The 14,015-nt window shown below is 41.9% G+C and overlaps 1 protein-coding gene across 3 annotated transcripts in view; it reads right to left on the bottom strand.

The window, feature by feature from the left end:
* The window catches only part of LOC117552941 (unconventional myosin-XVIIIa-like), a 123,663-nt gene that overhangs the window by 20,135 nt on the left and 89,513 nt on the right, over nt 1-14,015 (bottom strand). For all 3 annotated transcript variants that reach the window (XM_034226656.1, XM_034226655.1, XM_034226654.1), the window contains 12 exons: nt 12,800-12,943; nt 12,521-12,610; nt 12,232-12,351; nt 11,241-11,355; nt 7,741-7,868; nt 7,407-7,561; nt 6,141-6,264; nt 5,817-6,017; nt 5,133-5,243; nt 1,403-1,507; nt 1,112-1,258; nt 304-417 (listed from right to left, as the gene is read on the bottom strand). In XM_034226656.1, the coding sequence (XP_034082547.1) occupies nt 304-417; nt 1,112-1,258; nt 1,403-1,507; nt 5,133-5,243; nt 5,817-6,017; nt 6,141-6,264; nt 7,407-7,561; nt 7,741-7,868; nt 11,241-11,355; nt 12,232-12,351; nt 12,521-12,610; nt 12,800-12,943 (1,554 nt within the window). The remainder of the gene's footprint in view (nt 1-303; nt 418-1,111; nt 1,259-1,402; nt 1,508-5,132; nt 5,244-5,816; nt 6,018-6,140; nt 6,265-7,406; nt 7,562-7,740; nt 7,869-11,240; nt 11,356-12,231; nt 12,352-12,520; nt 12,611-12,799; nt 12,944-14,015) is intronic.

The following is a 14,015-nucleotide window of genomic DNA, read 5'->3' on the forward strand; positions in this document are numbered from 1 at the left end:
TTATGTCAATCAAAATTGAAACATGGTATATTTACCTTTTCAGTCTATACAGTGTATCTAAATATCTCTGAGTCCTTCTGACTGTTCTCATTGTTGATAATAGTAAGTATCCTATTTGAAATAAGTTTTCATTTCTCAAATGTTATATTAGTCTTCTTTATTTTTCATCAACAATATTGCATGTTAACAGTCAAAGCTAATATGAAGTGACGTTGGTGCAGTCTTGACATCGTCATGTCTTAGTCATGGAAAACCCTTTGGTGATTGTTTCACTTTACCAAATATTCTTGTGTCAAAACTCACCGACATCTTAGTTTTGACCACATCCTCCATTTGGATATGCAAGTCCTCTATTTCGATCTCCATGCTCTTTCGAGCCTTCACTGCTGCTGCGGAAGTGAACTCTGACTCCTCTAGCTGTGAGAAACAGGAGGGAGGGAAAGATGCCGGAGGGGAGAGGAGGGAGAACCATTAATGGGCACAGATCAAGGATCTATCCTGCAGGGTATATGCAGGAATCCTGAAGTCAAATGTAAGACCTTTTAAGACCTTTTTCAAGACCCTTTCCACACATTTTAAAATGTCATCACCACTTGGAGTTTTAACCGGTTACATTGGCGACACACTTTACCTCACATTGACTATATACAGAATTGATTGTCCTTCCTCCTTATCTTCCAACCATTTGGACGCAGACTTGCATTTCCCCATAATGATGTTGTTTAGCAACCGGCGTAAACGGACCTTTGCACGCTATCAAGCAGTGAGCGTGCGATGTCCTGTTGACGTCAAACCCAACAGGATGCCATAAATAAACTACACAGAATCACACTACACACCTACGCAATGATTACATTCAGGCAAACTGTAGAATACAACCTCTCTGGACCATTTAATTACTTATTGAAAACAAGCTACAAAATGTCATACCTTGGAAAATGCCGTTTAATACTTTTTAATAGCCTTAATCTTTGCTAAATTGATTTATCAACTTTTAATACTTTTTGAGACCCCGCGGACACCCTGTCCTGGAAACGCTCAGGATTTATTGCAGTTCAAAATGTGTTTTTTCCACAGAATACACAGGAAGGTGTTTGATTGTGTGGCATACTTGATTTTTAAGCTGAGCAATCTCCCTCTTGCTGGGCGCGTTGCTCTTCAGGTGGTCAAGCATAATCTGTGCATCAGCCAGAAGGACTTTGGTTCTCTTCAGGTCTTTCCTTAGCTTCTTCTCCGTCTCAACATCCCTCTGGCTCACCTGAATCACATTATTTCAAAAAGTATTGTTACACACTCTCCATTTTCCCATCCTCCTTCACAAACCCACATCAGCCATCCAGACTGAAAAGTGGCTTCTCTCCAATTGAAAATAAGTGGCGCGCACTAAATTGCACACTTGTACCTGGTCCTGGGCATTGAGCAGTTTGGACTCCAGCTCTCTCCTCTCACGCAACACTTTCTGCTTGTCTTCATACTCCTCCTCCAGCTGCACCTCCATCTGTTTCAGCTGCAGGACACATGAACAGAGTGTCGGGATGCACGAACAGATGATAAGTGATAAAAAAGTCAGACATAACACACCATCTTCCATCCTGTTAGACACGGCTGCTCTCGCATGTAGAAGACAAATGCCCCTGAGCTAATATGCTAGCCTGAAGATACATTCTTTGGAAATAAAATGTATAATTTTGTATTAGATACAAAGGAGAATACTTATTGTATTCCAAATTGTATTTCATTTTTTGGATATGCAAGTACTCAGGCTTTTGGAGTAATGAAATACATGAGATGGGTCGATGTAATTGGGATTTTTTTTAAAAGGTACCTGTATTCCCTTGCATTTATAGGAACAAAAGACATAATCAGATTACTTTTATATTTAAAGAATTACTAGCAGGATTACAATGAAACAATAGATTTTCAAATCAAGAACAATAAAATCAAAAGCACATACAACAATAGCAAATGTTCCAGTTCATCATCATGGCCTTTGGTTTAAAGAATGCTTTCACTGGGTAGAAATGTACTATGTAATCTACTCAACAAACAAAAACAGAGCATTATGTATTGCTCCTATTTTATTATTGCTTCTTTTTACCTGTATAATGTGGTCATGTGTTGTGTACTTTAATTGTTGTTCTACAGACTAAAGCCTGAAGATGCATAATGGAAGCAAGGTTTAAAAAACACTAAACAAATAACACATTTTTTAAACAAACATCTTGGTTTATTTTAATCTAAGTATACATTGTTTGGTTGCTCACATAATATACTTTCTAGTATTTGATATTGAGGTAATCAAAAGGTAACAGAAACGTGACACTACATGTATATTGTGGTACTCAGATTAGGTTACTGATTACATTTATTCGAAGGCAATTAGTAGCTGTAACAGAATACATGCTTAACGTCACAACCCTGCGTGCACTGTTAGGAAGATGTACGCTTTAGGTACTGTTGTACCGTATGTTCCTATGACATGATCTAATGCAGTGCTTCTCAAAGTGTGGTCCGCGGACCACTGGTGGTCCGTGAGCGCCCCCTAGTGGTCCGTGAGTATATTGGTAACATTTCACATTTGAAATTAATTAATCAATTTATGTTTTCCGCACTCTCGCGGGAATATCTCCACAATGGAGCAAGGTTAAGTTTCACATTAAATTGCATGATATAGCCCAGCAGAACACCTTCATCACACATGTTGCCACTTGTTTGTACCATTTTCAGGCGATTTGTAATCTGTTCTAGAAAAACGATGTGTTTTTTGATATTTGTGGAGTTAGGTGGTCTCATCAACGTTGCGTGGAAGTCGGAAACAGTACCTAAGGAGTGGCAGACCGGGGTGGTGGTTCCCATTTTTAAAAAGGGGGATCAGAGAGTGTGTGCCAATTACAGAGGCATCACACTACTCAGCCTCCCCGGGAAAGTTTACTCTAAGGTACTCGAAAGGAGGGTCAGGCCGATTGTCGAACCTCAGATTGAGGAGGAACAATGCGGATTCCGTCCTGGTCGTGGAACAACGGATCAGCTTTTTACTCTCGCAAGGATCCTGGAGGGGGCCTGGGAGTACGCTTATCCGGTCTACATGTGTTTTGTAGACTTGGAGAAGGCGTATGACCGAGTTCCCAGGGAGTTACTGTGGGAGTATGGGGTGAGGGGGTCTCTACTCAGGGCCATCCAATCTCTGTACTCCCAAAGCGAGAGCTGTGTCCGGGTCCTCGGCAGTAAGTCGGACCCATTTCCGGTGAGGGTTGGCCTCCGCCAGGGCTGCGCTTTGTCACCAATCCTGTTTGTAATATACATGGATCGGATTTCGAGGCGTAGTCATGGGGGAGGGGGTCTGCAGTTCGGTGGACTAAGGATTGCACCACTGCTTTTTGCAGATGATGTGGTTCTAATGGCTTCATCGGTCTGCGACCTTCAGCACTCACTGGATCGGTTCGCAACCGAGTGTGAAGCGGCTGGGATGAGGATCAGCACCTCCAAATCTGAGGCCATGGTTCTCAGCAGGAAACCGATGGACTGTCCACTTCAAGTAGGGAATGAGTCCTTACCCCAAGTGAAGGAGTTCAAGTATCCCGGGGTCTTGTTCTCGAGTGAGGGAACAATGGAGCGTGAGATGGGTCGGAGAATCGGAGCAGCGGGAGCGGTACTGCAGTCGCTTTACCGCACCGTTGTGACGAAAAGGGAGCTGAGCCAGAAGGCAAAGATCTCTGTCTACCGGGCCATTTTCGTTCCTACCCTCACCTATGGTCATGAAGGATGGGTCATGACCGAAAGAACGAGATCGCGGATACAAGCGGCCGAGATGGGTTTTCTCCACAGGGTGGCTGGTGTCTCCCTTAGGGATAAGGTGAGAAGTTCGGTCATCAGGGAGGGACTCAGAGTTGAGCCGCTCCTCCTTCGCGTCGACAGGAGCCAGTTGAGGTGGTTCGAGCACCTAGTTAGGATGCCACCTGGGCGCCTCCCTAGGGAGGTGTTCCAGGCACGTCCAGCTGGGAAGAGACCAAGGGGTAGACCTAGGACCAGGCGGAGGGATTATATCTCTTCGCTGGCCTGGGAGCGCCTTGGGATCCCCCAGTCAGAGCTGGTTGATGTCGCCAGGGAAAAGAAAGTTTGGGGCTCTCTGCTGGAACTGATACCCCCGCGACCCGACCACGGATAAGCGGGAGAAGTTGGATGGATGGATGGATGGTGGTCCGCGAGTGTTTATTTATTGGTTAAGTGGTCCTTGGTATGAAAAAGTTTGAGAAACACTAATCTAATGTATTATAAACTATATAAATATTATTTAAACGTTCTTCTGATAAATAAAGCATACAGTATATGTTTACCGCATGGACAGATACTAATGCCAAAGAAAACTCAACTCAAACTCAAGTTGCATGGATCTCGTCTGGTCTTCAACCTTCCTAAATTCTCCCACACCACTCCGCTCCTCCGCTCCCTTCACTGGCTTCCGGTAACTGCTAGAATCCACTTCAAGACACTGGTACTTGCTTACCATGCTGCGAATGGATCTGGCCCTTCCTACATCCAGGACATGGTTAAACCGTACACCCCAGCGCGTGCACTACGCTCTGCATCAGCCAAACGACTCGTTGCGCCCTCGCTGCGAGGGGGACCCAAGTTCCCATCGGCGAAAACACGTGGGTTTGCTGTCCTGGCTCCAAGATGGTGAAATGAGCTCCCCATTGACATCAGGACGGCAGATAGCTTGCACATCTTCCGGCGCAAACTGAAAACTCATCTCTTTCGACTCCACTTTGAGCGTTAGAACTATTAACGAAGCACTTTTATACTAATAAAGGACTGGCTTCTAAAGCCAGTTGAGTAGCACTTGAAATGTTTGGCTCTATGAAACCTGATGTACTTATATGATTCTATTTTCTTCAAGGTTGTATCTTCCTGGTCGAATGTACTTATTGTAAGTCGCTTTGGATAAAAGCGTCAGCTAAATGCAATGTAATGTAATGTAATCTCTCAGTAAAATGAATTTCAACACACATTTGTGAGTGTGTTTCTCAGTGCTGGCTTGACCCGGCCAATCAATCAATTGAGTATTCAAGATAGAAGAGCTATATATGGAACAAATGAGCACATATTTGAGAGCAGCAAAGAGCAGCACCTACCTTCTTACTGCAAGAATGCCTGATCTCGTCTACCTCTTCATCCTTACTCTCGATATCTTTGGAGTGGGTCTGCCTCTGCCTCTCCATCTCCATCTCGAGCCGCAGCTTAGCCTGAGAGCAACCCGAGGAGACACACATGTAACGGCACGCTAAATAAATGCACAATCACGGAATTCACCTAGAATTGCCGCGTTGCAGTTGAATGAATACAATGAGTAATCAAGATTAGGACATTGTTTATAGTTATGGCCCAAAACATGCTTTTGGAGGTCACAGTGATCATGATCTTTGTCCCTCTAATTTGATTTGACGCGGAGATATTGCGCTCGTCAGAATTTGGCAGATATGAGGTCAAAGAGAATAGTCTGACCTTTTGCCAAATCTGTTCATCCACGAGTTCAATTAAACACCAAATGTGTCTGCCAACACTGTTACTTCAATTAGAACTAGTGACAGTGACTAGTGACTACTAGCTATACTAGAGATATCTTAACACATTTATATAAATAGTGACTCTTTGGAAGAATATTAGGGTAAAAAGCAGTCTTTGATGAGGTATAGGACTTTGAGAATAACATGTTTGAGTTTAAAAACCCAAAAGTGTGATATATGCTGCTTTGATCAGTAAAACATTTTTAATATTTCTTCATACAGATTTAAAATACCCCCTCAGGCGCCCTGTACCTGCTCCAGCATCTGGATGCTTCCCGCCTGTTCGTCCAGCTCCTCCTCCTGGTCTTTAACTTTGGCCTCAAGGTCGCGGAGCTGCTTCTTGACCTTGGCCAGCGAGGCCTCGTCCTTGGACTCCTGGGAGGTCAGATCCTGCAGCTCTGCCTCCAGCTGCTGCACCTTTATGTTCACCGTGCACAATTCATCGTCCTTTTCCTGCAGGCGGACAAGATACAGTAAAAGGCACACCTGGACCAGCCCAGTTACGTCAAATAGAGAGCAGACGTGTAGTCCCTGAGAGAGGACATCAGAGTGCATCTGAAGTGTGAAGGGGCTTACCTGCAGCTGCTGGCGGAGGTTAAACATCTCACCAGTCATTAAATCTTTCTCTCGGGCCAGCTTCTCCCTCTGGCTCCTCTCTCTTTGTACCTCCGCCTGAGCCTGGTTCTGCTCCAGGTCAAATCTGAAAACACACACACACACAACACAGCTCAGCAAATATGTTGACCAGAGTTCCATACTGTAGGACTTAAATGCTAAGCATCATAGTAAACACTGTAGATGTTATTACACAAAGTGCCAAAATGTGCACATTTGGTTAAAGGATATACATTAACTGAGTACATTTCCTTAAGTAGTGCAATATTAAGGTACTCCACTTGAGTATTTTCCTTTCCTGCTCATTTATACTTCTACCCCAACAACAATATCAACAAATAATACATAATATATTATTATAGGTTAAGATAACACTTGATTGATCCCTTTGTGACATTCACAAGCTACACAGCAGTATTATATATAGTAAACCAAATTGAATAAATAGGTCCTCCTTTACCAGAAATACATTACAGTGATTAACATTTTAACCCATCACATATTTTAATGAAATAATACAGTATAAAAGTACATTTTGATGCTGGTTTTACTTATGTATTTCTACTGTACTTCTTCCAACTCTGAATATAAGTAATACATCTAGTTATACCTCATCATAAATGTTCATAGTTGTGTGAAGTGATAGAAGAAGTTGTACAATTGTTGTTAAATATAAACCACACTAACTCAATACATAAATATAACTCCTGTTGCTTTGGAGATTTTGAGCCTTGGAGATAATTGTGGACAAAGACCTCCGTTCTGCGCTACCTCTATGTCAGCCTCCCCCTCTATTAGACATCAATTTACAATTGGATTGTAATAACCTGCAAAATGTTTTCTTCAATTGTCTGGGGCAGAAACACTTATGGTTAGTGAACTTAACAGCTAAGTGTTTCATGCTGTCAGCTCGTTGTAATTCCCTGTTTTTCTCTCTGAAGCGCAGCAGAAAATAATTTCACCCACAGAGCATCTTCAATTAGCCACAGGGGAGAGATCACATTCTGCCACGGCGATAGCTTCTCAAGTGCTTAAAGCCCGACTCATTTTCTCGGCTAATGCAATTCCACAGATTACAGAACGTCTCAGTCAAATTAAAGAAAATGTTTGTGTTCTTCTGCCAGGTCAGGTCAGAGTGGCTGCGCCTGGGCTTTCAAGCAGAAAACAGCAATATGTTCTCTGTAATGTGTGTTTAGAAAAGAAAGCAAGCCAGACAAAGAAACTGACTTCCTCTGCTTCTTCTCCAGATCGTGGTTGCGGCTCTGCAGGCCCTCCAGGTGAAGCTTGGTGTCCTGCAGCTCCGCCGTCATTTTCTGGCACTTCTTCTTCAGCTGCTGCACAGAGCGCTGTACATCCTCATTATCTGTCTGCAAATCAGCCAGCTGCAGCATGCACACACACACAAATAAACAAGTAAACACACAACCTTTGTATTATTCTTTCATGACAGCATATCGTGCATTTGACTACAACTTTTATACAACTAGCTGGCCACATTGTGTGGTAACCGAAGATTTAAATAGATTTTTTTCAGGACTTGGATATAAAAAAAGGTTCTTGCCCTTCTCTCAACATGTCTTTTGCCTTGCTGCTCTGTGTCCAGCTTCTCATCAAACTCCTGCTGGAGTTTCTTTTTGGTGAAGTCCATTTCACGAATGGCCCGGTTGTATTTTATCCGCCACTCGCCTCCTGGAAGAAAGAAAAGATGTATGATTTAGGAAATGTCTGTGGAACATCTAGAGTGTCTACTGCCTTTATTGCAGTCCCAGGAGGATATAGAAAGGAGAAAAAGGCTCAAAAGCTCAGAAATAATGTATGCTGTGGATCATGGAGTGTACTGTACTTTACTGTCGGTCAGTGCTTGAATTGGGCCGGTACTCACCGGTACGCAGTACCGGCACTTCTGATTTTTGCTCATGTGGTACTGGCACTTCTTACTGAGCACCAGCAAGATGCTCCCAAAATGCCGGTACTCAGCCGGCAGATATGCCCAGCCGGCGGCATCTCATGATGCATCTCATGACGCATCTCATGACGCATCTCATGATGCATCTCATGACGCATCTCATGACGCATCTCATGATGCATCTCATGACGCATCTCATGACGCATCTCATGACGCATCTCATGACGCATCTCATGACGCATCTCATGATGCATCTTATGACGCATCTCATGATGCATCTCATGACGCATCTCATGACGCATCTCATGATGCATCTCATGACGCATCTCATGACGCATCTCATGATGCATCTCATGACGCATCTCATGACGCATCTCATGATGCATCTCATGACGCATCTCATGACGCATCTCATGATGCATCTTATGACGCATCTCATGACGCATCTCATGACGCATCTCATGATGCATCTCATGACGCATCTCATGACGCATCTATGACGCATCTATGACGCGCCGCAGCGATAGACTAGAGCAGAAAATACATCACATAACGATAGCATTTCAAAAATGTTAGCGTGGCTTAATAATAGTGCGAAAAGACAGCGGTTGTCGCCGGACAAGGATTCCCTCTCTCCTTTCCTGCTGAAAGATGGTGAGTGTACTCAGGGACGAAGAGTCATTTAACCAGCCGCCAGTAGGAGTCAGGCTTTACTTTCTTTTATATCCATAAAGAAAAAATAGAGGTATCCATATATCTCTTCATTTTGCTCTCAAAGTGCACCAGATTGATGCATCTAACTTCAATATTAAAAAAAAAAAATCTTCCCGGGGGACCATGCCCCCGGACCCCCCTAGAGGGTGTCAGGTCCACTCCCCACTTCTAAAAATAGCACTTTACCACTGCACCCCCTCTAATCTCAGATGCACACACATTTTGTTTAAGTACAGTGAGCCTTTCTAAAATATACAGTAAAGAGACAAACCCACCAGCATGACTTTAAGCCAAATACTTTTTACAATACGTTTTTGGGCTGTATAAATAAATTGACTTGAAACAGTTGCTGATTTAGAGTACTGGCACCTTTTTTATTCCAATTCAAGCACTGCTGTCGGTGATGGTTATTACGTTCATATAATCTTTCAGGAAAGAACGTCTCTCGTCCAATCCCCGACCTTATGAGGTCAAAAACTTTGGACAGGAAACTATGAAGCAGTCTTAGCTTTCGGTCTCTAATCTTGTATAAACCTGAGGTAAGAATGCAGGGCACAGCACAATAGTAGTTAGAGAAGGACACGTCTAAGTGGCACTTTCCACAGTTCTTAGCCGACCCTAATTCTGGAGCTGTCAGAGGCTATCAGAACCATAACAGCGGCCAGGCAGACATTCAGGTTCAGGTTCATTTCCAAGCCTTATCATTTCAGAGGCTGTCCATTTCTCCTTCACATACTAACAGCGGCTCCTCCATCAGCGCCGCTCATTAGCATATATATAGCATAATGACAACTTGCAGGGCCACCGGCTCTGATCCCAACGATTATTTTCTCATTCATCTAAGAATTCTGATATGCTCTGTAATGGCTTGTCTGCTGAGGTGGGTTGAAGAGGGGGTGGGGAACACAGGAAAAAAAAGGCTCGTGGACAATATGCTCTCAGCGGGGGCTCTCTTCCCCAGCAGGTGGAGACCAATCGGTAAAAGGCATTAGTTGTATGCCTGGGAGCGAACATCTTAATCCCTGAGCGGTAAATCTCAAACTTGGAAATTACACTTAATAGCATTACGCAAGATGTGACCAAGTCTCGCTGCCATGTCAGACAAAGCTGATAATTCCCACAGCTACAGCCATTAGTGTTAGAGTTATTCTAACTGTGCACATAATGCTGGTATGCTCGGTTCAGAAAATGATGCTTGTGACCTGAGCTGACATGCCCATTAGGCAGGTCTTGGCAAGCTGCTGGGAATGTCACAAGGACCAATTCATTAGGGGAATTAAAATAAATGTTTAAGAACAATGATGACCAAAAATGTGGTTCCAAAGAGAAGGTAACACTTTTTAGGTATGTAATGCATTATAAACGTAACTATAATCTGCTTATAGCACTGTATTTATACCGGTAAGATAAATATGTTTCAGCTTTTCATTCATTTGAGTCAATTGAGTCTTAAGAGTGAGTGTTGGGGGGAAAAGTAACATGTAGAAGTCCACAATGAATCGTTCATGAGCTTTAAGTTGTGTCAAATTGGAGATCTACAATTTCTGTAATGATCGGTTAAACAGATGTATATATTTGTTTATGTGCGTGTTGTGTTTGCATAGTTTTAATGAGCAAACCATGACTTATGTTGAAATGTAAGCAGCTGGTAATGTATTTGATCCGCCTATACCTTAGGAATGTCATTGCTGCACTCAAGAGAAAAAGTATAATGTATTCCAATTACAGGAATTATAATACATAATGAACTAAATGTCAGTGAATGACCAGGACTTATGGAGCATTATGATACTTGACCTTCTATATCAAATGCTTCATAATTTATGCTGTATAACTATCTATAAACCCCCACACAATGCAGACTGTTGCAATATTGTGCAATACACCTGCAATGTGCAATACATACACTGTTTTTTGCAATTGTAACGTGCAATTATCCCTTTTATGTGAAAAACATAAACAACACCGTAATATGTTACTAACTTCCCTTTGGTTTTTTAATTGCTGCAACTTATTTTTAGCCATGGCTGTGTACTTATTTTTTTATTATGAATTATATTATATATATATATATTATATTACTAATGTGGGTTTTCTTTAATCTTAGCTTACTCTTTATTATTGCATGCTTTTTTTTTACCTGCTATGCCACCTTTGCTGTAACATTGTACATTTCCCCACTGCAGGACTTATAAGGGAATTCAGATTCTGATCATGTGTTTTGATTGTTATTAAGCATTAGGACCATTTATGTGCGCTTATAACTATAAGTATACAGTGCTATAAGCAGCTTCTAATGCACCATAATTATGTTTATGCATTATAAACATAGAAACTGTTAATTAAGGTTTTTTTCTCCCTCAAATTGTTGACATATAATTAAACCCATCGCTTGACGCTTGTCTTGGCGTCTATTATGTCATCTGCAAATGACAACTAACCTGCATCATCGTCATCGTCCATCTCCCCGTTGAGATCTGAGGCTTTCATCAGCCGAGCTTCCATCACCTCCATCTCCTGCGACTCTAATTGTTTCTTCATGGCATCAAACTTGGCCTGGAATGCACAGATTCACACAGAAATTAAGTTTTTCATGCATTAATTATTAAATTGCAAACTACCATTTTTTATTTAATCAATCAAATTGTATTAATATAGGCAAATATCTAAAATTACAAAAAATGTCAGGGGTCATTACAGTGTTTACAGAATATAACATTCTCTTTCCTTAGACCTCTTGCATTGTACAAGGACAAACTCCCATAGAAATCCCACAATTAATGTGGAAATGATGGAAGAAACCTTGGGGAGAGCAACAGAGGAGAGATCTTGTTTTCTGGGTGACTGTGGCTGCAAGGGAGTGAGGTCAACTTTCAATAGGGAGGTTTTGGGTTTGATCCCAGCTTTTGCAATCAACATGTATTCTTGGGCATGATACTAAACCAGGAGTTGCTCCCGAAAGCATGGCAAACGTTGTGTGAATGTTAGCCTATTTGAGCAAAAATGGCAAATTTCTCTGTATGAATGCGGTGGTAATGATGACTTGTAGAATATAAAGTGCTTTGAGTGGTGGTAAAGACTGGATAAAGCAGTCCATATACTGTCTTTTTTTCATCTTTAAACGAGGAAAATGTCATGCCAATCACTTTTTTCCAATATTTTTTTATGTTTTTCACAGTCACAGGAAAATATTCTAACAATATGAATCAAGGTATTTTAATGTTTTGTATACACGTGATTCATTAATTTCCTCTTTACTCCGCAAAAATGGTCATCAAATATATTTATAGACAACACTTTAGGGATCTGCCACCTGATGTTTTGGACATGGTACTACACCTTCTAAATAACTCTCCCCAGTAATGGATGCAAATGGAGAACTTTTGAAATATAATGACACTGAGTGTGAGTTTATATCGGGTGTTTACGTGCCTGTAGATCCTTCATTTCCTTCTCCAGGCGTAGTCTCTCTGAAGTCTCAGTCTCCAGCAACTGAGAAGCTGACTCACTAGTGCTTCTCTCATCAGCCAGTTCTGATGACAATTCTGATATCTGGACACACATGCACACACAAACACACACACATACACAGACATGGTGTTATATAGCGCAACAAACTTCTTGTGATCAGATCTTTAGCTGAAATGAAAGAGTTTAACTCCACCACAAATCTTATACACCATCCTCCTAGCATGCATTGCCACAGGCGAAAGGGACCCACCCTGCTCTCCAATCGATCCGTGTTCAGTCTCAGTTCATTCCGCTCCTTCTCCACCCTCTCAAACTTCGATTTCTGCTGCTGTATCTCCTCCTGTGAGCACATAATGCAGCAATATAAGATAAGTGTAAAGATATGGGTAGGAGTGTGAAATATTAAGAAATACAAGTAACATCAAAAATGAATAACAGAAGGTTCCATGCTGCTGTGGCATGGGGTGCATTTTTTAAGTGTAACTGTGGGGAAACTATCAGATAGGATTTATCACAAAAGCCTCCTCACATCTTTGTTCCGCATCTGCTCCTCTGTGAGCTGGACTCTAATGAGGGGCTGCACGGTGGTGAAGAGCTTCCACCATGGCCAGTCCTTCACGCCGCGATTCTTCATGATGTTTTTCTGGATGCAGCGCATAGCTAGATCCTGAATCTAAAAACACACAGAGGAAGAAGTGGTCACCCAACAGGAACACATATGGGGATTCCAGTGTTTTTCACCTTCAGATTCAAGGACTATCCAGGCAAAATTCCCTGAAATTCAAGTGAGACATGAATCAGAAATTATTACTTTTAAGAAAGTGGGGTTTTCTTATGATTAGAACTAGAAGGCTTTACAGAAGGTCATTGAAAACAATACAAAAAAGAAAGGCTTAGTTGTGTTCTGTGTTCAGTGATGACAGACTATGTTCTTGTCTTGCTTTCTCTAACATGGTGCGGAAAGAAGTAAAAAAAATGGAAGGACTTCATTTCTATTCTTGTTAAAGACAAATAAATGGAATTGAATTTATTTTCTTCAAATTCAAAAACAGATTATTATAATAAGTCAGCCACAATGAAGGTTTCTTTCATTGTGAGTTTGTCTGTATAGTAGATTTAAAGTGGTTTACTTAGCCCCTAAACATTGTTACAATTGCCCCCAACATGGGGCCAAATATAACACTGACTTCTTGCATTACATACTCTAGTTCAGGGGTCACCAACCTTTTTTAGGATGAGGGCTACTTTCAAAAAATAAAACAAGTCGTGAGCTACTTTTATTCCTCTTTTTTTGTAATGTATATATTTAGCACATGTTAACATTATGATATGCTTACCTTTAACCCTTTGCATGTGTTTGGGTCTGTGGGACCCATTTTCAGTTGTGTTTGTGTTTACCTAAACTTAAAACTGGATTTAATTTAATTTAATTCTTCGGAATGGAGAGTATGATAGAGAGAGATGAGATGGAGAAAGAGAGGCAGGGAGAGATGCGCTACAGAGGAAGAAGCATATACCGAGTCGGAGAGAGACGAGAGCGAGAGGAGCGAGAGGTTGAGAGAGAGAGAGAGAGAGAGATGAGAGTAGGAGAAGAGAGAGGAGAGCTAGAGAGTAGCCGGCGAGAGAGATCGGTGGCAGAGAGATCGAGAGCGAGACGCGATAGAGCATGAGTAGAGAGAAGCGTAGACTATATTATGCTAGAGCCGAGCGAGAGAGAGCTCGCTAGATTCCGTATCTCTATCTCT

Source organism: Gymnodraco acuticeps, unplaced genomic scaffold (assembly GCF_902827175.1).
Source record: "Gymnodraco acuticeps unplaced genomic scaffold, fGymAcu1.1, whole genome shotgun sequence".
In the NCBI taxonomy this organism is placed as follows: Eukaryota; Metazoa; Chordata; class Actinopteri; order Perciformes; family Bathydraconidae; genus Gymnodraco; species Gymnodraco acuticeps.